A 22,046-nucleotide genomic window follows, 5' to 3' on the forward strand; every position below is an offset into this window, starting at 1 on the left:
TAAATTAAATATAAATAACTAATTACTTAATGCTAAACATTTAACAATATAGCACATTTTTATAAGTCAGCCCACCGTATTTAACATTAGAATATATTATCTGGTTGTAGGTAACAAGTTACTATATTTTAGATATTATTTGCATTTGAGGCAAAGAGCGGCGTTGATTTCCGCCACTCAACACGTAATACCTCCAGATCCAGAATTAGGCGAAAAGTGGGGATCGGAGTATCTTAACACTAGGTTCCCTCTGCCTACCGTGCTGTGTGCGGAATGCAGCGTGAAGATGATTTAATTATTTGTATAGTTAGGAGACTGCTGTGCTACAAATGTCAACTGTCAAATATAGTACTGCAATATGTCAATGTCACTGTCAATATCAAAAAGCCCGCGCTTTTCATTTGTTATTAAGTTACTAATTTTAGCGGGAAGACATATTTGCCCCTCATATACTTGAGGTTACACGTGTGGTAGTCGATGTGATTTGTTACTAGGTTGTTAATAGATCATTATTAGCAAGTTATAAAGTAATTTAAATGTTTTAATTAATAAATATTGTGAATTGGTTAAAAGAGCTGCTATAATTAACACTGAGTAAATACCTATATGTGTTTTTGAATGTTGTTGGTGTTTTATATAAGTTTCTAGTTATTTATACTTCATTTTATAGTTATTTAGATTTTTAATAAATAAGATTGTATTTGTAACATTAGTGTTGTATAGTTTTATTTTCATATTTCACTTCTGAATCCTAATTGTATAATATGTATTTGTTCCGTATCAAGGAAAATAGTTAGTTATATTATATAAGTAAATTCATAAATGGTAAATTCTAATTCGCTTTTTAAATTATTATATGGCAATGGCATAATTGTTAAATATCAATGTCAACGTCAAACTTTGTTGTTCAACTTCAAATACAAATACCGGTTTGTAATAAGCTAACAAGTCATTCACATTTTTATAAAATAAACTAAGTTTGTGAAAGTAATGGCGCCTATTGATGCAGAAACTTGGGCAACAGAAGATACTGTTCGAGTATTGATAGCTTCAGATATTCATTTAGGTTACCTGGAAAATGACGCTGTTCGTGGTGAAGACAGCTTTATTGCTTTTGAAGAAGTCCTATCTTTAGCAGTTGAATATGATGTGGATTTGATATTGCTTGGCGGAGACCTCTTCGATCACGCAAAACCTTCTCCCAGTTGTATGTTTAAGTGTACACAGATTATTAGGAAATATTGTTTTGGAGAAAAGCCTATTAGTATAGAAATTTTATCAGATCAATTTAAAAATTTTTCAAGGAGTGTTAATTATGAAGACCCTAATCTAAACGTTTCATATCCTGTATTGTCAATTCATGGAAACCATGATGATCCAGTGGGTCAAGGTAGTGTAAGCTCCCTCGACATCTTGTCAATAACAGGTCTTGTCAACTATTTCGGTAAATGGACTGATTATACACATGTTCGAATTTCACCAGTTCTGATACAAAAAGGTGAAACTAAATTATCTCTTTATGGTTTGAGTCACTTAAAAGATCAACGTCTGGCAAGATTATTTGCTGAAAAAAAAGTAGAAATGGATCTTGTAGAAGATGAGAATGACTGGTTTAACATCTTAGTATTACATCAAAATAGAGCAGATAGAGGACCTAATAATTTTATATCTGAAAATGTACTGCCCCCCTTTTTAGACCTTGTTGTGTGGGGTCATGAACATGACAGTCAAGTATTTGCTACAAAAGATATTAAAAGAGAAAATGAGAGCTTTCTTGTCCTACAGCCAGGTAGTACTGTGGCCACTTCACTAGCTTCAGGTGAAGCTTTACCCAAACACTGTGTGTTATTGCAATTGCATAGAAAAGAATATATCATAACACCCTTGCCATTAAAAACAGTTCGCCCTTTCATATTTAAGACTATTGTTCTATCTGAGGAAAATCTAGGCAATGAAGGTGTAAATGAAAATGAAAAAGTTCAGATTTTTTTGAAGGAAAAAGTGCATGATGCTATTCAAGAAGCAAGGACATTGCGTAGCAGTGATCCAAGGCAACCAGCACTTCCTCTCATCAGACTTAGCGTATTTTATGAACATGATGGTCAAGATTTTAACCGTGTCAGATTTGGCCAGAATTTTAATGGCCAAGTTGCGAATCCAAACGACGTTTTGATAATGAAGAGGGAAAAGAAAATTCGTGATCGAAAAGGACGAGATACCGTAGAAGTTGACGATATACACATCGGCGAAGTCGCGGCTGAGGCGACCGACGTGGAGACACTGCTGCGCTCGTACTACGAGGCGCAGCCGGCGGAGCGCCGCCTCACTGTGCTGTCGGTGCGCGCCGTCACAGAGGCCGTCCGGGACTTCACCCTCAAGCGCGACGACGACGTGTTCCGCCGCGTGCTGGACGCGCACCGTGCGCGCTGCGTCAGCTTCCTTCTAGAGTCGAACGCGGAAACGCAGGACGAGGTGGAGGTGAAAATGAAGGAGTGCAAGATCGCTTTGGACACGGCGGACGAGGACGGCCTCAAGGACATAATCGCGGCGGCGCAGGCGGCGGCTGTCAAGCAGGAGGCGGTGCTATTGTCCAGCGACGAGGAGGCGCCTACGGGGCGAGGGCGCGGCGCGCGGGGTGTACGGGCTAGGGGCGCGCGCGGCGCAGGGCGGGCGCGCGCGTCGCCTCCGGAGCGCCGCACGCCGCGCCGCACGGCCGCGCAGAAAACGACGTCGTGGCTGCAGAGCATGACGGCGGACCGCTCGCGGCGGCGCCGGCAATCCTCCGACATTGAGATATCAGACTGATTGTTGTCATATTTGTATGTGTAACAATAAATTTTGTTATTTGATAACTTGAATTTGTTTAATTTATAAAAAGGTGCCATTTGTTCGTCTCTCTCGTGCTCACCTTGGGCTCTTACAGCCATGTCATACAATTATGATATAAAGTATTTATTTATTTTAATATTTTCTTTTCTTCGCTCTGGTGTCGAGGCAAAGCGCTGCTTTCAGTCCCGCCTAAACCCACATACACTACAGTGTCTTACCTTAGGTATTCTAAGCGGAATTTTATTATATACACGTATGCTCAGACCCATTAAAGAATTATTAACTTTTTGGAGGCGAAAACTGGGCGTAACAAGCTTATCGTTATTCCTCGTTGCTATCGTATGTCTGTTGCTATTTTTACTATGACAATGTATATTTTGTCGGACAAAGTCCTCTTTGTCCGATTATAATATGTGTTCAACAAACTGTGAAGCAACTGTAATAATACCTGCATCTTTGAAAACATCTCGCAGAGAATCTCGCGCTCTTAGATTATAAATAAATCTCACGGCTCTTTTGGAGAATAAATATTGAATTTATATAAAAATAAATAGCTAAAGTAGACTAGTCGGGCAGTTTCAACGTCTGTCATTTGTCTTATTTTTTTAATTGCGAACGCGGCAGAGCTGAGTTTATCTGCAAGAGCTTCCAGATGAGCAGATGATTTTTTAACGTTTTGTAAAGCAAACTCAATACATTTAGTTTGTTTATCATTTAACATTAGATTATTAATATCAAATCAACGAAGAATATGCGATAATGCACTATTCACTTCGTCATACATAAGCCCACACCACTAAACAAGGCCAACCCTCTGGCTGGAATAGCCTCTCCTAAGGTTCGACGTGTGAGGTGGCATCTTTTGTCGAAAAAATGCCTCAGGAAAAAGACCATCGGCACCCGCTTTATGGCTACACCGCACCTCGTGCCCGCTTGAAAAGTCGCCATAGTTTTATACCAGCTACCAAAGCTCTAGATTGCGATCCGAGTCGTGCTAGGGTACGGTTATGGCAGACAAACCACCCGCCACCTTCAGCCGTTGTCCTTCAAATAGTGCCTACCCGTAGGTTACAACTTCCATGGCCAACATGGAAGTCACTTAATCGATTACGCAGCCAGGTTGGCCGATGCAAAGAGTTTCTCGTGAGATGGGGGTACGAACTGAGGGATAAGTCATCCTGTGACTGTGGCGCCAATCCACAAACGATGTCACACTTACTCTCCTGCCCGAAATGTCCATTCATCTGCCCACATGACGATCTGATGGAGGCAACAGATGCCGCAGTCGACGTGGCTAAATACTGGCAAAATATGATATGAATTTTCCAAGCATTGACATAAGGAAGAAGAGACTTCGTCATAGTTTATTTTGTTTCGGTCAAATATTAGAAAAAATAAATATTAAAGAGGTATCTTCCGCGAAAAATACAATATCACATAGGTTCTTCACATAAAAAGGCAGATCGTTAATATATAGTAGAAATAAAAGGACCAGAATAGAACCTTGTGGAACGCCCATCTTTAGAGATCCAGATGGTTTTACATTATTTACTAACCGTCTGGATTCTTTGGTTTAATTAAGAGACAATAAGATCAAGGGCAGTACCCGTCTGTTTGCTTCAATTTTATTTATAAGTATAGAGTGTTTTCATATCTGTCTAGATTTGAAAAAATCTACAAGGGTTCCGTTTTACTGAGGTCTAAGTATATATAAATATTTTAAGAGTAAGAAATACCAGAAATTATCTCTGTGAAGTAGTTTAAATATATACAAATAGTAAACTGGACAACACTATATGCAGAGGGAATCAGGGAACTAAGTGTTATGATGATGATATTACGACACTCTGGTTTCCCACTTTCTGTCTAATTCTGGAGGCGTTGCGAGTTCAGCGGTCGAACCTACAACCTTTGTATTTACACCATCCGTCGTCTTGTATCCCAAGCTACGACGGTCTAATATTAAAAACTTGTTATGTTTCAAATTTGTCAATTTTCTTTTTTTCCATTACATGACATTGCCCCCTTCTATTAGTTTGTTTGTTGCTATTAAAATGTTAGTTCTTGAATAAGAGATATACTTAGTTTCTCATAAGAAGTAGGACACAATAAATAAAACAAAAATAGAATAGATAAATGTTTTCATGCCAAAGGCGTGGCTAGGTGGAGACGGCGGCGGGGTTGGTGTAGCCCAGCACACGGCGCAGGTAGCGCAGCGCGGCGGCGGTGGCTTCGTGCGGCGCGCTGCCCGCGAAGGCGAGCGGCGGAGAGGCGGGCGCGAGGCGCAGCACGGCCAGCGGGCCCGACGCCGCGCGCTGCGCCCGCAGTCCCAGCGCCGCGCACGCGCGCAGCAGCGCCGCCTCCTGCTCCTCCGCGCCCGCCTCCAGCCGCAGCGCGCCCGTCGCCTTCGCCAGCTTCTCGGGGTCTGCCAACCCACGAACGACATGACAGTAGTGGCACACAATATACTACATATATTCAATTACAAATCGTTAATGAACCGTGGGCCGTTACAAATACTTTTCCATTATCCAGTTATTTAAATATATAAGTAGCGTCAGTCCCAGGCTAAAAGCTAAAGCTAAATATTTATTATACTGTTAGCGAAACTATACTGTTACTCGAAAAGAGGGTAAATATAGGTGAAAAAAATATATATAAAAGAACTGTGTTAATCAAGAGATGCCCGAGCGTCCATCAAAGATCGTACTTATTGTTCAGGGGCGAGGCAAAGTCAAATATACCTTTCATTATAAAATAGACCTGAACTGTGACCACCTGCACCGCGTGGAGGTACTCCTAGCTTATGTTATTTTAAATTTTATTAGGTCAGAATTATTTCATTCAACACTGACCACGCAGAACAACTATTCCGAAGCCAATATATTCATATCTCTTAATATATTCATATCTTTTTATATGGACGGAAAATGCTTGTTATTTTGATCAACTTTTACTAAGACGCTATGTTTATATCTCTTAGAGATTAGACGGACTGCTAGGGTTCCACGTCAGGTACTCCAGACCTTCATTTTTGTTATGTGGGTGGAAACTGTTTGTCATGTTGTTCAATTTTCCCCAAGGCAATATATTTATATCTCTTATAGCTTAGACAGGCTGTTAAGGTTTCACATCAGGTATCCAGATTTTCAAAATAAACTATAGCCTAGATGTTGCCTAAACTTAATATCTATACAACAAAAAAGTTTCATTCAAATCCGTCCAGTAGTTCCGAAGATTAGCGCCTACAAACAGACAAATAAACAGACAAACGGACAATTTTTTTTGATAGATTTGGGCTCTATTACTATTCCCACAATTATTATTTTGTAAATATATGCATGCATACAGACGCGCAATTTTCACTTTTTTATTATATTGTTAGAAAACGGAAGCGGTTAACGCTTTTAAAATAAACACTATAAAAATACATACCGTCTATACGTTTCCAACGTACTCGCATAGAGGTTCCACGTAATTACAATAAGTGACATGTATCACTCAAGAACAACACTATACACTACACACTAGATACCTTCCAATCGGGGCTTCCGCCTACAAGCAACTGTGTCCTGTGTCTGTGTTTGACACAATTCACACCCACTTTTAAACGAATATGCTAACAATATGTATTGATTAACCCATTAACGAACCCAAATTTCGGAGTTACAAAATAGCTATGACCACCTTCCAACTCCAACATCAGACCCTGGTTACTATTTAATATCAAGTACTCGTCAAGATGAATCAAACGAGCTCAAACTTGATGGGGTTGCGTCGTATACATACACATACAAACACTACGAGACATACTTTAAAAAATAAATATCAGCAATATAAAAAAACCATGCTCAATCACAACACGAGTAACTGCACCCACCACACTCGTAATGTAGACTTGTCACAAGTAATACATATTAAAAAAGAATGCACTATTAGCAATATAAAAGTAGTGCATTTTTTTTATTTAAAAAATATTTTTACACACCAGCCAGCTGCCACAATTATATTAAAACATAAATAAACCAATATTCTATGAACTACCAAACAAAGGGGTATAAGTGGTAGCGGCCGGCGCGAGTTACCAATATCTGTAAGCAGACCAAAGTGGTAGTCGCTGAGGCGCAGGCCAAGGACGGGCCTCCCTGCGGCCCCCGGGCCCTCGCTCACGCGCTCTGCATAGCGCTGCGCGGCGTGCTCGGTGTTGCGCTTCTCCTGCGAGCGCTTCTCGTTCGCGCGCGCCAACGCCTCCTCCTGCGCACACACCACGGACACTGCACTATTACAGTACACCGAACATCGCGCTTTGTAGGCCAAACAAATACTTATTATATGCGACTGGTTGTTGGTTCGACCCCACTCGAGGAAATGAAATATTTATTTAAATTTATATTTCCATTTCTTCACTGAAGCTTCGAGGCAAAGCGGGGCGTCGAGTTCTGTGTGTGTTGGGTGGTGCGCGCGTGCGTGCGTGCGTATGATGGATCCATCGATATCAAGGTATATGATCAAAAGATTCTCGGTCTCATCATAATGTAAGTTTAATAACCAGTCAGTAAATTTGGTTTTACGTTGATGTAACGTTAGGGGATATATTTTTAATTCTTTATTTATTTTATTATATAATATGAGACTTTCGGCCCAATAGGTTTTCGGATGTTCGGCAGTTGGAAAACGGGTAGTTCAGATGTCATAACCTTAAATATACATCTCTGTGCTTTTTCTAATGGAAGTAACATTGATTTAGGTGCACCATCCCATGCCGATATGCAGTAAGTAAGAATTGATTATACAAGTGCGAAATACACCATCTTAGCAATTTCTATACTAGCGCTAGATCTTAGCTGCTTGAAAATGTTTACTATTTTTCGAATACGGGCACTTAAAGCTAATATATGATTCCTCCAGGTGAGATTCTCATCTATTATAACTCCAAGGTATTTAATAGTGGAAGATCTATTAATATTACTACAATGGCAGATTGGGCTTAATTCGGGGGAGCATCTATGAGCAATTATAGAAAAAGAAATGGGTGGCAACGAGCGTTTCGGGTCTAGAGTTATTAATTGGGTTTTATCCACATTTAATGTTAGCCTGTGACAGGACAACCAGCTTATTAGGATGGCTAAAGCTTTCTCACCATGCTCGCGTGTCTCGGCCCAGCTGTTACCGTACACAAGCAGAGCGGTATTGTTTGCATAAGAAATAATTTTGGTATTTGGAACAGAAAGGTTGCAAAGTTGATTAGCGTAGATTAAAAATAAAGTTGGTCCCAATACGCTACCCTGAGATACTCCAAACGAGACGTTTTCTTCATCGCTAATATTATTATTGTTTACTGCTTGTGTTCTGCCAGATAAAGAACTTTTGAAGAGATCTAAGACAATTCCTCTAATGCCAATATTTTCCAATGTGCTGTAAAGGATTGGTAGTGAGACCGTGTTAAAGGCCTTAGAATTGTCCAAAAATATGGCAAGAGTCTTTTTTCTATTTTTGATATTTTGGGCAACCTCATTAACTAAATTTGAGAGCGCATCCTCGGTTGAGCCATATACTTCTAAAACCATATTGGTTAGGAGAAAGCAAGTTGTATTTATCTAAGTAGGAGACAAGTCTATTATTAATAAGCTTTTCCAAGATCTTAGATAGGGCACTTAGAACAGATGTGGGTCTGTAGTTACTGAAGCTGGCCTTACATTCGTTTTTATAAATTGGGTGAACAACAGCCTTTTTAAAAATTTTGGGAAATATCACCTGAGATAAGCAGAGGTTAAAAATCCAAGAAATAGGTGGGGTACGTACATTTATCGAAACTTTAAGGAACCATCCCACCCTACCGCGCAATGGCATTTAAGATTGAGTGATCTAATTTCTGAATTATCAGTTTTATTAATAACCATTGAATTAGGTATAACCTGAGAAGCAGTGTAAAATAGATACATGCTAGGCATCAAAAAAATGCAAAAATAAGACACACAAAAATTAGAAATGTAACAAAATCTACAGATGCAGTAAAAGCACTATCACTAAAATGGAAATGGGCCGGCCATGTAGCTCGTCTACAAGACCATAGATGGACGAAAAAAGTTACAGTTTGACACCGTAGAAAAGGGAGACCCCACGCTAAGTGGGAAGACGATATAATTAAGACAGCTGGAATAAACTGGACACAAAAAGCCCAGTCAAGGGAATACTTGGCATCTTTGGAGGAGGCCTTCACCTGCACAGAGGTTCTCGCATAACATAAGTAAACAGAAAGTAAAATACAAATAAATAAATCAAAAATAATAATAACGATAAAAAATATATATATGCATATAATAACTAGGGGACCCGAACGCGGCTACGCCCGCTTGAACTATACGAATATTTATTAAATATATTTATGTACTTATTTTCAGTTTTGTATAGAGAGATGCGTTACGCAAGCTCATTTTGGGTGACGTTTTCTTAAAACAACAAACTTTGCAAGCCGTTGCTTAGCAACGGTCGCATAGCGATGGTTGTTGGTGAATTAATAAGTATTTTAATATATTGGTATATATCGAAAATATTACAAATATGAGAAAAAAAAGTGTCCTATGTTCATCCGAGACCCTCAAGTATCTCTATATGAGTATTTTAACACAATTAAATTAGCGGTTTGGGCCTGATTGCGTAAAAGACAGACAAACCGAGCTACTTTCGAATTTATAATATAGGTATGGACAATAAAAATATTTATATATACATAAAATATATAAATAATAATAAGAACTGAGAAAGTAAATTTTACTCATGCAAAAAGAAACTAACAATAATCTACTAACTTCAATACTAACATCTATCAAAAAACTTTGTATATTTTAATGAAATGTACTACTAACTAAAAGTGCAAGGAATTAAAGACCTTTTATTTATTATGTTCCACGCTGTAAGCATCTTGTGAGTAGAGATTTAGCTTTTTTAACTTCACGCAAAAGCCAAAAGCAACCTGCGATTTTATTGTTAAAACTCTACATTCTCATTAATACAGTTCCCTACTCCGTTCCCTACTTTCCGCCGAATACTTAAAACATTACGTGTTGACTAGCAGAACTCAACTCCGCGCTTTAGGTAACTACCCTGAAATGAAATATTTTCATTTCCTCGACTAGGAATCAGACCCACTATCTGTCGCATTTACTCTTGTGCCCCTGAGCCACGACTGGCTGGTGAATAGAAATACTCCTTGTTGTAATTAACTATTACCTCAACAAAGTCCCCGGTGAGCCTGGCGAGGTTCTCCCTCAGGTAGGTGTACAGTTGCTCAGCAGCGCGCTGACGGGCAGCCTTCTTGGTGGTGAAGGTGGCCTGTCGCTCATGAAGGCCCAGAGAGGCGCGCATCGTAAAATGGCGCTGGTGCGGCGGGCCTGTATCTCCCACCAGCTTGTACTCGGGCTCGCCTAAACGGTACTCCTCACACAACTCCTTTAGTAGAGCCACGTAGCTTCGAGCACCTACGGTAAGGGTGGCTGGGCCACGGGCTTGACCTGGTTCCTATAATATAATAAATATAATTTCAATTGGGGGTCGATGATGGAAGGCTTGTTCGCAGTGACCCCTGCCAGCCCTTACAAGGGCTGCAACATTCCATCCACCATGTGCACATCTAGAGAGCGCACTGATAGGGCGTCCCCCCAAGGTGACGCGCACCAGTGTGTCCCCGCTGGTGTGTCAAGTGGTGACGAATGCGGCGTTGGGGACCGCTAGTAATAAAGCGTGAAGCTGTGTTATGATATGTTATTTCATTGTAAGCAAGTGCTATGCTATGCCTAAAATGGAACATATAAATTAGTCAAGTTTTTCGCTTGACTGACGACACGGACTTGGTATAGTCCGACAAACGTGTTATTGATAATGGGAAGTACTCGCGTAAAATTGCGCAGAATACGTATGCGCAGAAAACGTTCGATCAGTGTTACCATATTATGTTGTTTTACCCCACGCTTAGCAGATCACATTTGCCTATACGATCATTAAAATATCTGATCATCTTTATGTTGTAGTAAATCATACAAAACGAAAATTTTATGCGGATATCTAAATATCGAAAAATAATCAACTGTTCCATACATCGTTGTCGAGAATAAAATCAAAACTAGCCCGAAAAGTAACATTTTTTTGTAAATAATTAATCAATTCTAAACTCCTGCTTATACAACTAATGGCACATGATATTTGTGTATATTTATATACTATACACACTTATGTACAATATAAACATTCAGTATACGTAATACAAGCTTATATACTATGCAATATGGATAAAGAAATATCTGGCAATATTTAAACTTCTTAAAGATTATGTAAAAAAAAAATTTAATATTGGGTAAATTATTTCAATCAATTTTAAGGTACAATAAAAAAGTAAAAACAAATTTTAAGTTAAACGATTTTATATTGCAGATAAATGTAATAAAAACTAAAAAATAATTTCATGGAAATTATGATTACTAAAATAAAATTGTGGGGCACGACACTTGCTACTTACCACTAGGTGGGTGCGGTCTCATGCCATGTCTTTCGATTGTAGATATTGGACGTGGATACGTAGATATTGGATCGATTTTATTAATTGACAGATGTGCCTGAATCTTGAGGGGAAAACGCTAACGACATATCATTTTTTTTATCCACCGTAATGCCATACAGTTCTCTGCACGCTTTTACCTTTTACCTTAACTTGGGTGGTGTACCCCTAGTTTATAGGTACAATCGAGCTCACACTATATTGTTCAAACAGGAATATAATTAATTGTAAACAAAAATGCCACTCCTTTTAATTTTATGCTAAAAATATTTTTTTTACAATTTTTTTTGCTTGTATTAATATATTTATTCTTTTATGTAATACCTTATAATTACTTAGGCCGCCTTTACACCGTTTTTCATTTGTTTCTTTGTTTTCTGTTTTTTTTTTGTTGAAGTTAATTTATGTTTGTTTTTCGTTTTGTGTTTTAGTTAATTAATTTTATTTTATTATGGTGTAATAAAGTGTTAAAATAAAAAGATATAAATAAATACCTTATTAAAATTACTTTTTAAATTTTACTTTTTTATAGAATTTGGATTGAAGAAGATTTGTATGTGGCCCCACTATAATAATTTCAATTCAGTTTTTTATTTCATTATTCAACTTGCTTATCCATAACTTCATTTTGCATATTGCTTAAGCTAACACACTAATTATTATAATATTACTAGATAAATATGCTCTACTACGCCATTTTGTATGATATTATTATATTCATATTTCATAGTAATGAACTGACAGCGTTGCGCTCGATTGTACCGTAGTACAGTAGTAGTAATCGGTGCGGCGTGAGCGGGCAATGTGCCGCGCGTGCTTCTCATATGCAATAACACGTTTGTCGGATTATAATCATCGCGTCGTTAACACCGATAATTATATTTTAAAAATCTTGCCGATAGATCAGCAATATGTAAGAAATCACTCTTTTAAATATACATTTTTTACGCAAATTGTGACCAATTTTTAATATAATTTAACCATTTATTTATTGCACAAAGGACGAGCCGAAGAACCACCTGATGGTAAGCGGAAAGTGCCTAAAAAACGACGATTGAAAGCTCCCAAATCATAACCCTCAGGAAACACCTCAACAGGAAGGTCATTCCATTGTTCGCACGTGTAGTAGTAAGCCGATGTTCTGATCTGTTCAGTTCCCCGAGTTTTTTTGAAGCCAACTTGGCTTTGCTCTCTAAATGACAATTAAACTGGACTTAATTCGATATGTCGACCCCAAGACTACTATTAGTACAGAGGGAAATGCCATTAATATGCAGAATAATCAGTGTGGACTATAGCGCTGAACCTTGGGACCCCTCCAGCTTTAATGGACTTGGTTTCGGAACATACCCATCGATAACCATCTTCATGCGCTGTCCATCAAGATAACTGGTCACCCAATTGCATAATCTCCAGGGAAGCCCATAAGATGGCAACTTTGATGAAAGAGCTTTGTGATAAATCCTATTAAAGTCCTTTGCAATGTTGATAATATAAAGTTAAATTAAAACTATATAAATAATTAAATTTTACAGCTAATAATACAACTTCAGGCTGTATGTATGACACGTCCTGTGCCTACCCAGCAGCTATAATATCCCCGTGTAGCACAGTATTACTTACTTACTTATTACTGAGATCACCTGTGGCATAGTGGCATAGTGGCATAGTGGCACAAGCATGTGAAACGCGACAGCTTGTGGGAATCCCACTAGAGGACATTAAATATTGAAAATTTTCATTTCTTTGCTCTGGTAGCGAATGACAGTGTCTACTACTAAATTCACAGGTTCCCCGTCTATACATACGTATGTTCTCCACACGGATACAGCGTGAAGCTAAAAAAAGTTCATCCAAATAAAGTGAAAATTTCGATTTCAAAGTTAGTGTTTAAATTCCACCTGAAAATTATTCTAAGATATCTATCTTAGAATTTACTTCAAAATGAAATATAAAATTACAAATCAAAATGCATAATAAAATCAAAATGCTCAAAGAAAATATCATAATAATAGTTAATTTGAGGAACAGAAATTATACAAATATGTAATGTCATTGTAAATACAAATGTTATACCCTGAGATCCGGCCGTTGAATCCTGCATAAACGAGTTTTCTTAATTAAACCTATATTAATGAATAATACATGATTAGTAGAACAGATTACACCTGGGTTGCCTGGAAGAATCCTGCCGCAATCACCTTTAATTACATTTTTTCGTAACTCGTTTTTGGAGAAAATTGCACCCATACGTTTTTTATATGAATCGCACATCATTTGAAAGATAATCGCATAAGGAATTGGAAAATTAAGGGTTGCCAGCTCTCAGTCTGCCGCAAGTCTAGGGTTGCCTGGTTTAAAGTTGTCACTAAATGTTAATAATTTGCACTCATGTGTTTTTTTAATGAATTATATATCAAATTAAAGCTTATTTTTTTCTGAACACTGAACACTATAAAACAGGGTTGCCTGGAAAATTCCTGCCGCAAACAGGGGTTGCCAGCGTTTGAAATATTTTATTCCGGTTCCGTTTGACTATGAGAATAGACGATGAAATGCGCGGTCTGCCTTATGTTTTAAAGTAAAATATTATATAATAGAAGATCAATCTTAAAATCAATGTTTATTCTAATTGTTCACCTGTTAAATGATGATTTTAATCATATTAAGTACACGCAGAAAACTATTTAAAGATCATAGGGCAGAAGAAATCATCCTTATTTTTCAAGTAATATAATGAATCTATAATATTGAGTCTTTGCAAAATCTATTTTCTAAATACTAATATTTATTTATTAATTTAAATAACCCTTTTAAAACAACTAAATTATCTAATTAAGTAAATGTTTACAAATATCGATCTACTATAAGGTATTGATTACAACATGTTTCCTTAATATAATGAGAGGTGACAATTATTGCGGATATTTTTTTTATTAATTAAGAAAATATGGAAAATTACATTTCAATAAACAATCTCTCTCTCTCTTCGCCCTCTGCTTGTTTGATTTGACAACGCCGTCCGTATCCGTAGAAAGAACTATGGCGCCCATCTTTTTGGTACGAATATTTACGTTTTTGCAAAGTAAATGAAAACTATTCAACTAATAAAAACTATTAAAAAATGTAGATAAAAAAATGTCGCTAGCAAGAACTTGTCCGTCTATGCTGATAGTTTTTAAGGCATTTAGGTCTGAAAGAATTGTCCTTATAATTATAATAAAGCGTAATCACTCACTCACGTCCCTAACTTAGTGTAATACAAACTGAGGCAATTCCCACGGCCACAATTGTCACATTTTATTAAACATTAAAGTATACTTACGTTTTGCATTAGAAAATAATTAAAAAATACTTCTTTATATTTTTGTTTTTAAACAATGAACTTTTTGTAACACTGTAAATGATAACCGTGCATTGTGTCACTATTTAAAAAAATGTCATTGTATTTAAAATTCATTTTTTGGCGAAACAATAAGATAATTTTACACTTTTGGAAAGATTCCTTGTTAAATTCTATCACATTTTCACATCTTAATTTTTGTCAAGTAAAAACGTCTTTACTCCAAAACTAAAGGTAAGTAACTAAGTAATATGCTCAAAAACAACTCATTTGGCCATCTGCACTTTTATTGCATTTAGAAACAATACATCTTCGAAAATAATTTTATTGCATTTGGTTTGCTTTGTATGGCGCCACAAAATGTTTATCTATAGTAAAAAATAGCCAACTAATTGATATTTGCCGACTTTTGGTCATAAACCGTAAATAGCGTTTATTAGTCGGCATTACTGTCGGATTTTCTTCGAATTTATTTTGCTAACTTAGTTTTGTTTATTATTATTATAATTCTATTATATATATTTCTTTCCTATGCAAATTATTAAAAATTGCGTGAAAAAAAAAAATGCGGCAAGCGTTGTCAAATCAAACAAGTAGAGGACGAAGAGAGAGAGAGAGAGAGAGAGAGAGTTCATTGAAATGTATTTTTCAATATAATTAATAAAAAAAATATCCGCAATAATGGTCACCCTTCATTATATTAAGGGAACATGATGTATATGTATGTATATTAATACCTTATAGTAGATCGATATTTGTAAACATTTATTTAATTAGATAATTTAATTGTTTCAAAATGGTAATTTAAATTAATAAATAAATATTAGTACGGACGGAACGGAACGGACGGACGAACGGAACGGAACCGGAATAAAATATTTCAAACGCTGGCAACCCCTGTTTGCGGCAGGAATTTTCCAGGCAACCCTGTTTTATAGTGTTCAGAAAAAAATAAGCTTTAATTTGATATATAATTCATTAAAAAAACACATGAGTGCAAATTATTAACATTTAGTGACAACTTTAAACCAGGCAACCCTAGACTTGCGGCAGACTGAGAGCTGGCAACCCTTAATTTTCCAATTCCTTATGCGATTATCTTTCAAATGATGTGCGATTCATATAAAAAACGTATGGGTGCAATTTTCTCCAAAAACGAGTTACGAAAAAATGTAATTAAAAGTGATTGCGGCAGGATTCTTCCAGGCAACCCAGGTGTAATCTGTTCTACTAATCATGTATTATTCATTAATATAGGTTTAATTAAGAAAACTCGTTTATGCAGGATTCAACGGTCGGATCCCAGTCTATTATTGTAGTTGTAAATAAATACCAAAGCAGGATTGTTGGACGGCGACGGCGGCGACACTGGTCTCTCTGACGGAGCAGCGAACGGTGGTGGTACGGACAAGCCTCTTGAACTCAACTGCAATAACATTTTTTTTGCAGCTTCCTGTTTTGCTTCTTTTTTGGAACCTGCCTGTCCGGTCACAGACACGTCTTGACAGACACATCTGTACTCAAATGTGGCCTGGTGTTGTGGCCCCGACTGTTGAGTGAAAATAAAACATAAATCTATAATCACTGCTATCTTTATATTTGAAACCTATAACAGACAGTCAAGTGAGCTTTTATATCCAAGAACAGGGAATGCACGTGGGTATCATGAAGAAACTTTTTTTTTTTCTTCAAATAAAGAGAAGTAAAAGTAGAACACAGATAGATGGGATGAAGTACCGTTATAAAAGGAGAGCCCACTATGCTAAATCGGGATTTACTCGAGCGTCATAGAGACCTATTGGGTTGCGAAGCTTAGATGATAAAAAGAATAAAAATGTCATATAATATATGTATATCTTATCATATTATTTGATTGATTGATTAATTTTCAAAAGTGTAAAAAAAACTGTTGCATGGATATGTCCATGGTCCATGTCCATCATCCATGTCCTGCGTATTCTTAAAAATGTAATTATATTAATCTAATTGTTTCCATGATGAAGATGAGAGGGTTATGAAAGGGTTAAAATTAAATAAATAAATAAAAAAATGATAGGGTGCGTCAGATTTTCTGAGGGATAGTGAGATGATTGACCCATCGGATTGGTCTAGGTGGTTATGAGGGGTCCTAAAATAATCCGTAAATAATATATTAAAAATTAAAGCTTGATAGTTTGACGTCTTTTTCCCCAATCTTAAACAACCTTTAGGACGTCTGGTAGGAGTAAAGGCCCACTTAAAGGGTCCGGGTAATAATAAATATACATTTATTAAGAGCACAGACGATTCCCCCTGTATATGTTTATATAAATTTAAAAATAATTATTTTTTATCACTTAATACCTGTGATATGCACTCGTACTCTGGAGGATGACCTATTTTTTTTACCATCATCTCGTGTAGTACTGTCACCGCAGTTTTCATATTATCCTCTTTTTACAATTGAGCATACAGTTAATTAGCTCAAATATCAATGTCATATATATAGTAGAAACAACACAAATATATGAAGCAGTAAATTTTGTAGAATACTATGAACTGATATAGATAATGATGGTAGTGGATGGACTGGTTCAAATACTGAAACAAACAAACACATTGAGAACAAGTATGCAATGATATTTTAACAACTATAACTTAATGTTATTAGCTACAATAAACTTCACCAACATATTTATAAAAGGATTAAAAACTAAACTAGGGCCTTCTTCCAAGCCACACTAACAAAATTATCAATAAAAGTTAATGCCTCAGACCTGAGAAGAACTGGCGCAAGAAACTCAGCGGGATATTTTTTTTAAATCAATTTTATACAATATATATTTAATTATTTGTGACAATGATACCTTTGTAACAAACTGGACAGAGCATTTTATTCCCAAGGCATGTTATCATTTATAAAATCATTAATTTGGTAATAATACACAAAACGTCTTTACACAATTTTTAAAATCGTGATATAGAAAATTCTCTGACGTTTTCTGGGATCCTATTGTAAAAGCGTATACCCCCCATAAAAGAATTACGGATTCGATGTAGTTACAGGAGCACTAAGGTTATGCCTAGTCCTGGTATTAAAATTATGAACGTCACCAATTTTGGTAAAATTATTAATGTTTCTTTTAACATACATAACATTTTCAAACATATTGAAATGCAACTGTCAATATATTAATTTCTTTAAACTTTTGCCTTAAGAATTCTTTTATATAACTGCCACTATTGCGGCGGCCATCTTGGATTTATTTCATAGTGTAATGTATTCTTCTAGCCAACTCCTTTCATTCGATATCCATATTGAAAATTATTTAAAAAATATGTAGTCTGCCATTTTGTTGTGGAGGCCACTTTGGATTTTAACAATATTTTATATGATTGTAATTAAAGCAATAATAAAAGAAAAAACCAGACAAGCGCGAGTCAGGCTCGCCCACTAAGGGTTCCGTACAATTAGTGCGCCATAAGAATGATTAAAATATATATGTGCGCACAAAGCCCTTTCATCTGATACGTAACTTGAACTAGTGACTTTAATATTTTTTAGTTAGTAGTCTTAAGATTTTTTCTGAACAAGTATTACCTGTCGATGCTAGCTGCCAAATTCCATAATACTGGGTTAATTTTTTTAAATATAAATCTAGAAATACGATTTTTCAGGAAATTAAGTGACTGTAGACCTGAGTATATGGTTTGAATTTCAACTTAATATCTCCAAGAGTTACTGAGATAAAGACTTTTGACAGACAGACAACAACAAGAGACTAAACCGCAAGAGCTTCACCGGAGTGTAGTTGGGAACATTTAAAACATCTTGACTTTGAACAGTAGGTAGTAGGAAGCCAAGATGTTTTAAATTTTTAATATGGCGGACCGAAAAATAAAATATTTCCAAAAAGAAAATTCGAATCAATTCGTAAAAATTGGCGACATTACTACGGGGTAGAAACAAAAAACTAAGAATCATAAATAACGAATAGATGTCATTCTGACAAACTGCTACCAACCTAACTATTGAAAACGCGTTTGGAAGCTCCCTGTACTCGATTCACGAAGGCGTGAGATAAAAGGTAAACATGTCAAAAAAAGATTCTTTTACATGATAGGTTTGATGGTTTTTTATATTAATTTTAAAAATTATTTATCTATGTATCTATGGAATTAATATACTAATTGTATGAAAGATAGCCTAGATAAGACTATTCAAAAGTGTTCGATATCATTACAAATTCCTCCACATGGAATTCACTGAAAAATAACGACATAGAAGAAAAATATACAAATATAATAAAACAAATATATACCATAAGTGTAAGTTGAATACAAAGGAGAACAGTTTCCCATAGAAAGAGGTGTAAAGCAAGGAGACTTGTTTTCACCTTAGTTATTTATAGCAGTTCTTCAAGACATATTTCAAAACATGAACTGGAAACATAAAGGGATCTGGATACTTAATAGACATCTAATACATTTAAGATTTGCTGACGATATAGAGCTCTTTAGTGAAACACCGACAGAATTAGAAACAATGCTTCAGAATCTTGTCAGAGAAAGTAAAATAGCAGGACTCGAAATAAATGCCCGAGAAACTAAGATAATAACCAATAGCATCCTAACTCCCATTAATATAGATGGCAACAAGATAGAAATGTCACTGAATATGTTTGTCATTTGACAAAATCAGAAATGAGAAAGAAGTTAACAGTCCTGGAATAATTTCTGGAGTGAGTCAAAATCCCATAAAGGTAAGTATTACACCTTTATTCAACCTGATATTCCTGGGCAACCTTGGTTTTATTCTCATAGGCTTATTGAACGAAGGATTATTACAACAATCTGTCACTCGCGTCATGGGCATGCTTCTACTCCTGTACATCTAGCTAAGATCAGGGTCAGGGACCACTCATTGTGTGAATGTGGCCTGGACACCGCTCCCCTTCCCACATCCTTTTCTCTTGTCCTAAGTTAACTCGTCCTTCATATGATGTCCTTCTTCATAAAGTCCCTCGTCCTTTAAATGTTCAGTGTTTGTTAATGTTTGTGTTTAGTCCTTTATGTAAATTTTTATGTAAATACATTAAACTTAACAAAATAAAACTTTAAATTAACACCCATGTAAAATATTAATTATTACTAATCTAATGTGTTGTGTATATATTGTAAATTTGTGTTTGTTTCTTTTAGGTGAAGGCTGTACTTACATTGAATCTTTTTTTTTTACATGTATTCTATAATTGTGTATATTTATCTTTTTTATTACTGGTCAATTTCCTTCGTGTGTTTTCCATACAATGTGACATTGGCGAAATGAATTGTGCTCAACTGGCACGCTCGAAACCCGATATATCCAGAATTCAATTCAATTCAAGAAGTTAACAGAAGAATAAACATATCATGGAAAAAATATTGGGCACAAAGGGAAATTCTGAAAGGAAATTACAGTCTAAAACTGAAAAAAATTGTTATGGATTCATGTATCCTACCATCCTTAACATAGGTTACCAGCATAGGCTGGTTAGACATGGATATTCTCCAACAAGATTAAGAACAACATACTATATTGCCAGCGTACAATGGAAAGAAGTATCCTGAAACTAAGTATAGATAGAACACGTAACATAGACAAATGCAACAACACTAAGTTTAAGGATACTCTGCAACATGCCATGACACTAAAATGGAGGTGGGCCGGCCACCTAGCTAGATACCAGGACAACAGATGGACACTGCAAACAATAAAGTGGCTTGGCCCCTCAGGGAAAAGACAAAAGGGGACATCAATGGATATGATAGGTTGACAAAATCATTAAAATAGCTGGTACCAATTGGATTACCAAAGCTCAGAATAAATCAACATGGAGAAAGATGGAGGAGGCTTTTTAGACTAGAGGGGCTTTACAGTAAACAACAAATAACCATCATCATAATATAAACACTTACTTACTGTAGAGATAATCAAAGCTTAATTAAATAATAAAAAATCTTTTTGGGTAACACTTGTCCTTTAAAAGTTTAGGACTCCAGAATGGGTACAAATCCAATTTATAGTCCCATTTTGGTTATTATTATGACGTTTCCTTGAAGCAAAACTAGGAGCAAAAAGATGAGAATTGAGTGTATAAACCCGGTTCCGGCTTATTATCCATTTCTCCTGCCGAGTATGACACAAGAGAAAAAAAATAATATAATAACATAAACATTATAACATTAACAACTTACCTGAACTACTATTTATAATACGTATTACATAAGAAAATAATAGTAATAAATGTGAAACAAAGATTTATATAAAATACAATTGACAACCAATGAAAAATAAAAAACACAAGGTTTCCCAAGGTGTATTAACTACATCAATCGAAATGAACGAAATCTGACAGGTGACAGTCTTCAGAGCGCGCCCAACATTGACAATATCAATTAGATTTTGCAGCGATGTACCGAGTTACGGACTGAACGCTATCGAGTTATCGATTTTCATTTTTTTTTGTATTGATGTTAAGTCAGAAAAAAATAAAACAAAATATGTTTGTATGTCTTCTCTTGAACTGCTATAATTGTTGTACAAGAAAAATTATTTTCTATATTATAAATGTTATTATTAATGGTATAAAATAATTTAACTAAACTAACCTTCACGCCGTATCCCTAGTAGGGTAGTCAGAGAGAATGGAGCGCCAAACGCTACGGTCTATGGTACGGTACATCTATTAGGAATAAGTTTCGTTCATTGGAAAGTATAATTGATTTAAATAAACATTTAAATATTGTAATGTTCTCTTGTTCTTTAAATATAAATTTAAAAAATGTCTCCAGAATTCGAAGGAAAGTAGGGAGCGGAGTGCCTTAACATTAGACTAACTCTGCCTGCCCTAAATATATTGGATTTTTTCATTATCATTACACAAAATAGGCAAGCACTGTCGGAATAGCCAGCTCCCGTATGGGAATCCCTCCATATATTCCAAATTCTGTTGATTAAGGCTGATTAAAAACTATTAATACAATTATATTTATAGAATTTGATTAGAACGAGTCAAGCACGTATTTTATTTCACAAATCATAATATTCACACGCATAATGTGGCATCAGAACATTAGCTTTACATTTTCTATTTATTTTCTATTTTTCTATTCAAACCCTCTCCCCCACCGCGTTTCTATTGACCCCACAGTGTGTCTTAATAGAAACTACACATATTTTTGTATTTTTTAATAAATAATTAGTATAAAAATATATTTTAATGCATGATAAATATAAAACCAATATTTCATCAGTATACATCATTTTTTTATATTTAAACAATGCTTCCGGCACTGCTTCTA

The 22,046-nt window shown here is 35.9% G+C and overlaps 2 protein-coding genes across 4 annotated transcripts; one reads left to right on the forward strand and one right to left on the reverse strand.

The window, feature by feature from the left end:
• The first annotated feature begins 868 nt into the window (after positions 1-868).
• mre11 (double strand break repair nuclease mre11) lies at positions 869-2,852 on the forward strand. The gene has a single exon (XM_085201092.1). It carries the CDS (start codon positions 991-993, stop codon positions 2,803-2,805), a length of 1,815 nt encoding a protein of 604 aa, XP_085057218.1. The 5' UTR covers positions 869-990; the 3' UTR covers positions 2,806-2,852.
• A 2,103-nt stretch (positions 2,853-4,955) lies between these two features.
• LOC146529758 (RISC-loading complex subunit tarbp2-like) lies at positions 4,956-21,128 on the reverse strand. 3 transcript variants are annotated; one of them, XM_085200173.1, is made up of 6 exons: positions 20,940-21,127; positions 17,067-17,303; positions 16,057-16,272; positions 10,060-10,347; positions 6,933-7,083; positions 4,956-5,254 (listed from the first exon to the last, which is right to left on the reverse strand). In XM_085200173.1, exons 2-6 carry the CDS (start codon positions 17,145-17,147, stop codon positions 4,989-4,991), a joined length of 1,002 nt encoding a protein of 333 aa, XP_085056299.1. In that variant the 5' UTR covers positions 17,148-17,303; positions 20,940-21,127; the 3' UTR covers positions 4,956-4,988. The 3 variants fall into 3 exon arrangements, with proteins under 3 accessions (XP_085056299.1, XP_085056298.1, XP_085056300.1); XM_085200172.1 differs by having other exon boundaries at positions 6,915-7,083; XM_085200174.1 differs by lacking the exon at positions 17,067-17,303 and having other exon boundaries at positions 6,915-7,083; positions 20,940-21,128.
• Between the last annotated feature and the right edge of the window lie 918 nt (positions 21,129-22,046).

This window comes from Heliconius melpomene, chromosome 17 (assembly GCF_056956725.1).
Source record: "Heliconius melpomene rosina isolate 202511_hmr_F chromosome 17, ASM5695672v1, whole genome shotgun sequence".
In the NCBI taxonomy this organism is placed as follows: domain Eukaryota; kingdom Metazoa; phylum Arthropoda; class Insecta; order Lepidoptera; family Nymphalidae; genus Heliconius; species Heliconius melpomene.

Excerpts from the sequence above, each read along its gene's own strand:
- mre11 (XM_085201092.1), top strand. The coding sequence starts at position 991 with ATGGCGCCTATTGATGCAGAAACTTGGGCAACAGAAGATACTGTTCGA.
- LOC146529758 (XM_085200172.1), bottom strand. The coding sequence starts at position 17,147 with ATGAAAACTGCGGTGACAGTACTACACGAGATGATGGTAAAAAAAATA. Across the intron at positions 16,273-17,066 it reads AGTACGAGTGCATATCACAG|TCGGGGCCACAACACCAGGC; the intron begins GTATTAAGTGAT and ends TTCACTCAACAG. Across the intron at positions 7,084-10,059 it reads TCACCGGGGACTTTGTTGAG|GAGGAGGCGTTGGCGCGCGC; the intron begins GTAATAGTTAAT and ends GTGTGTGCGCAG.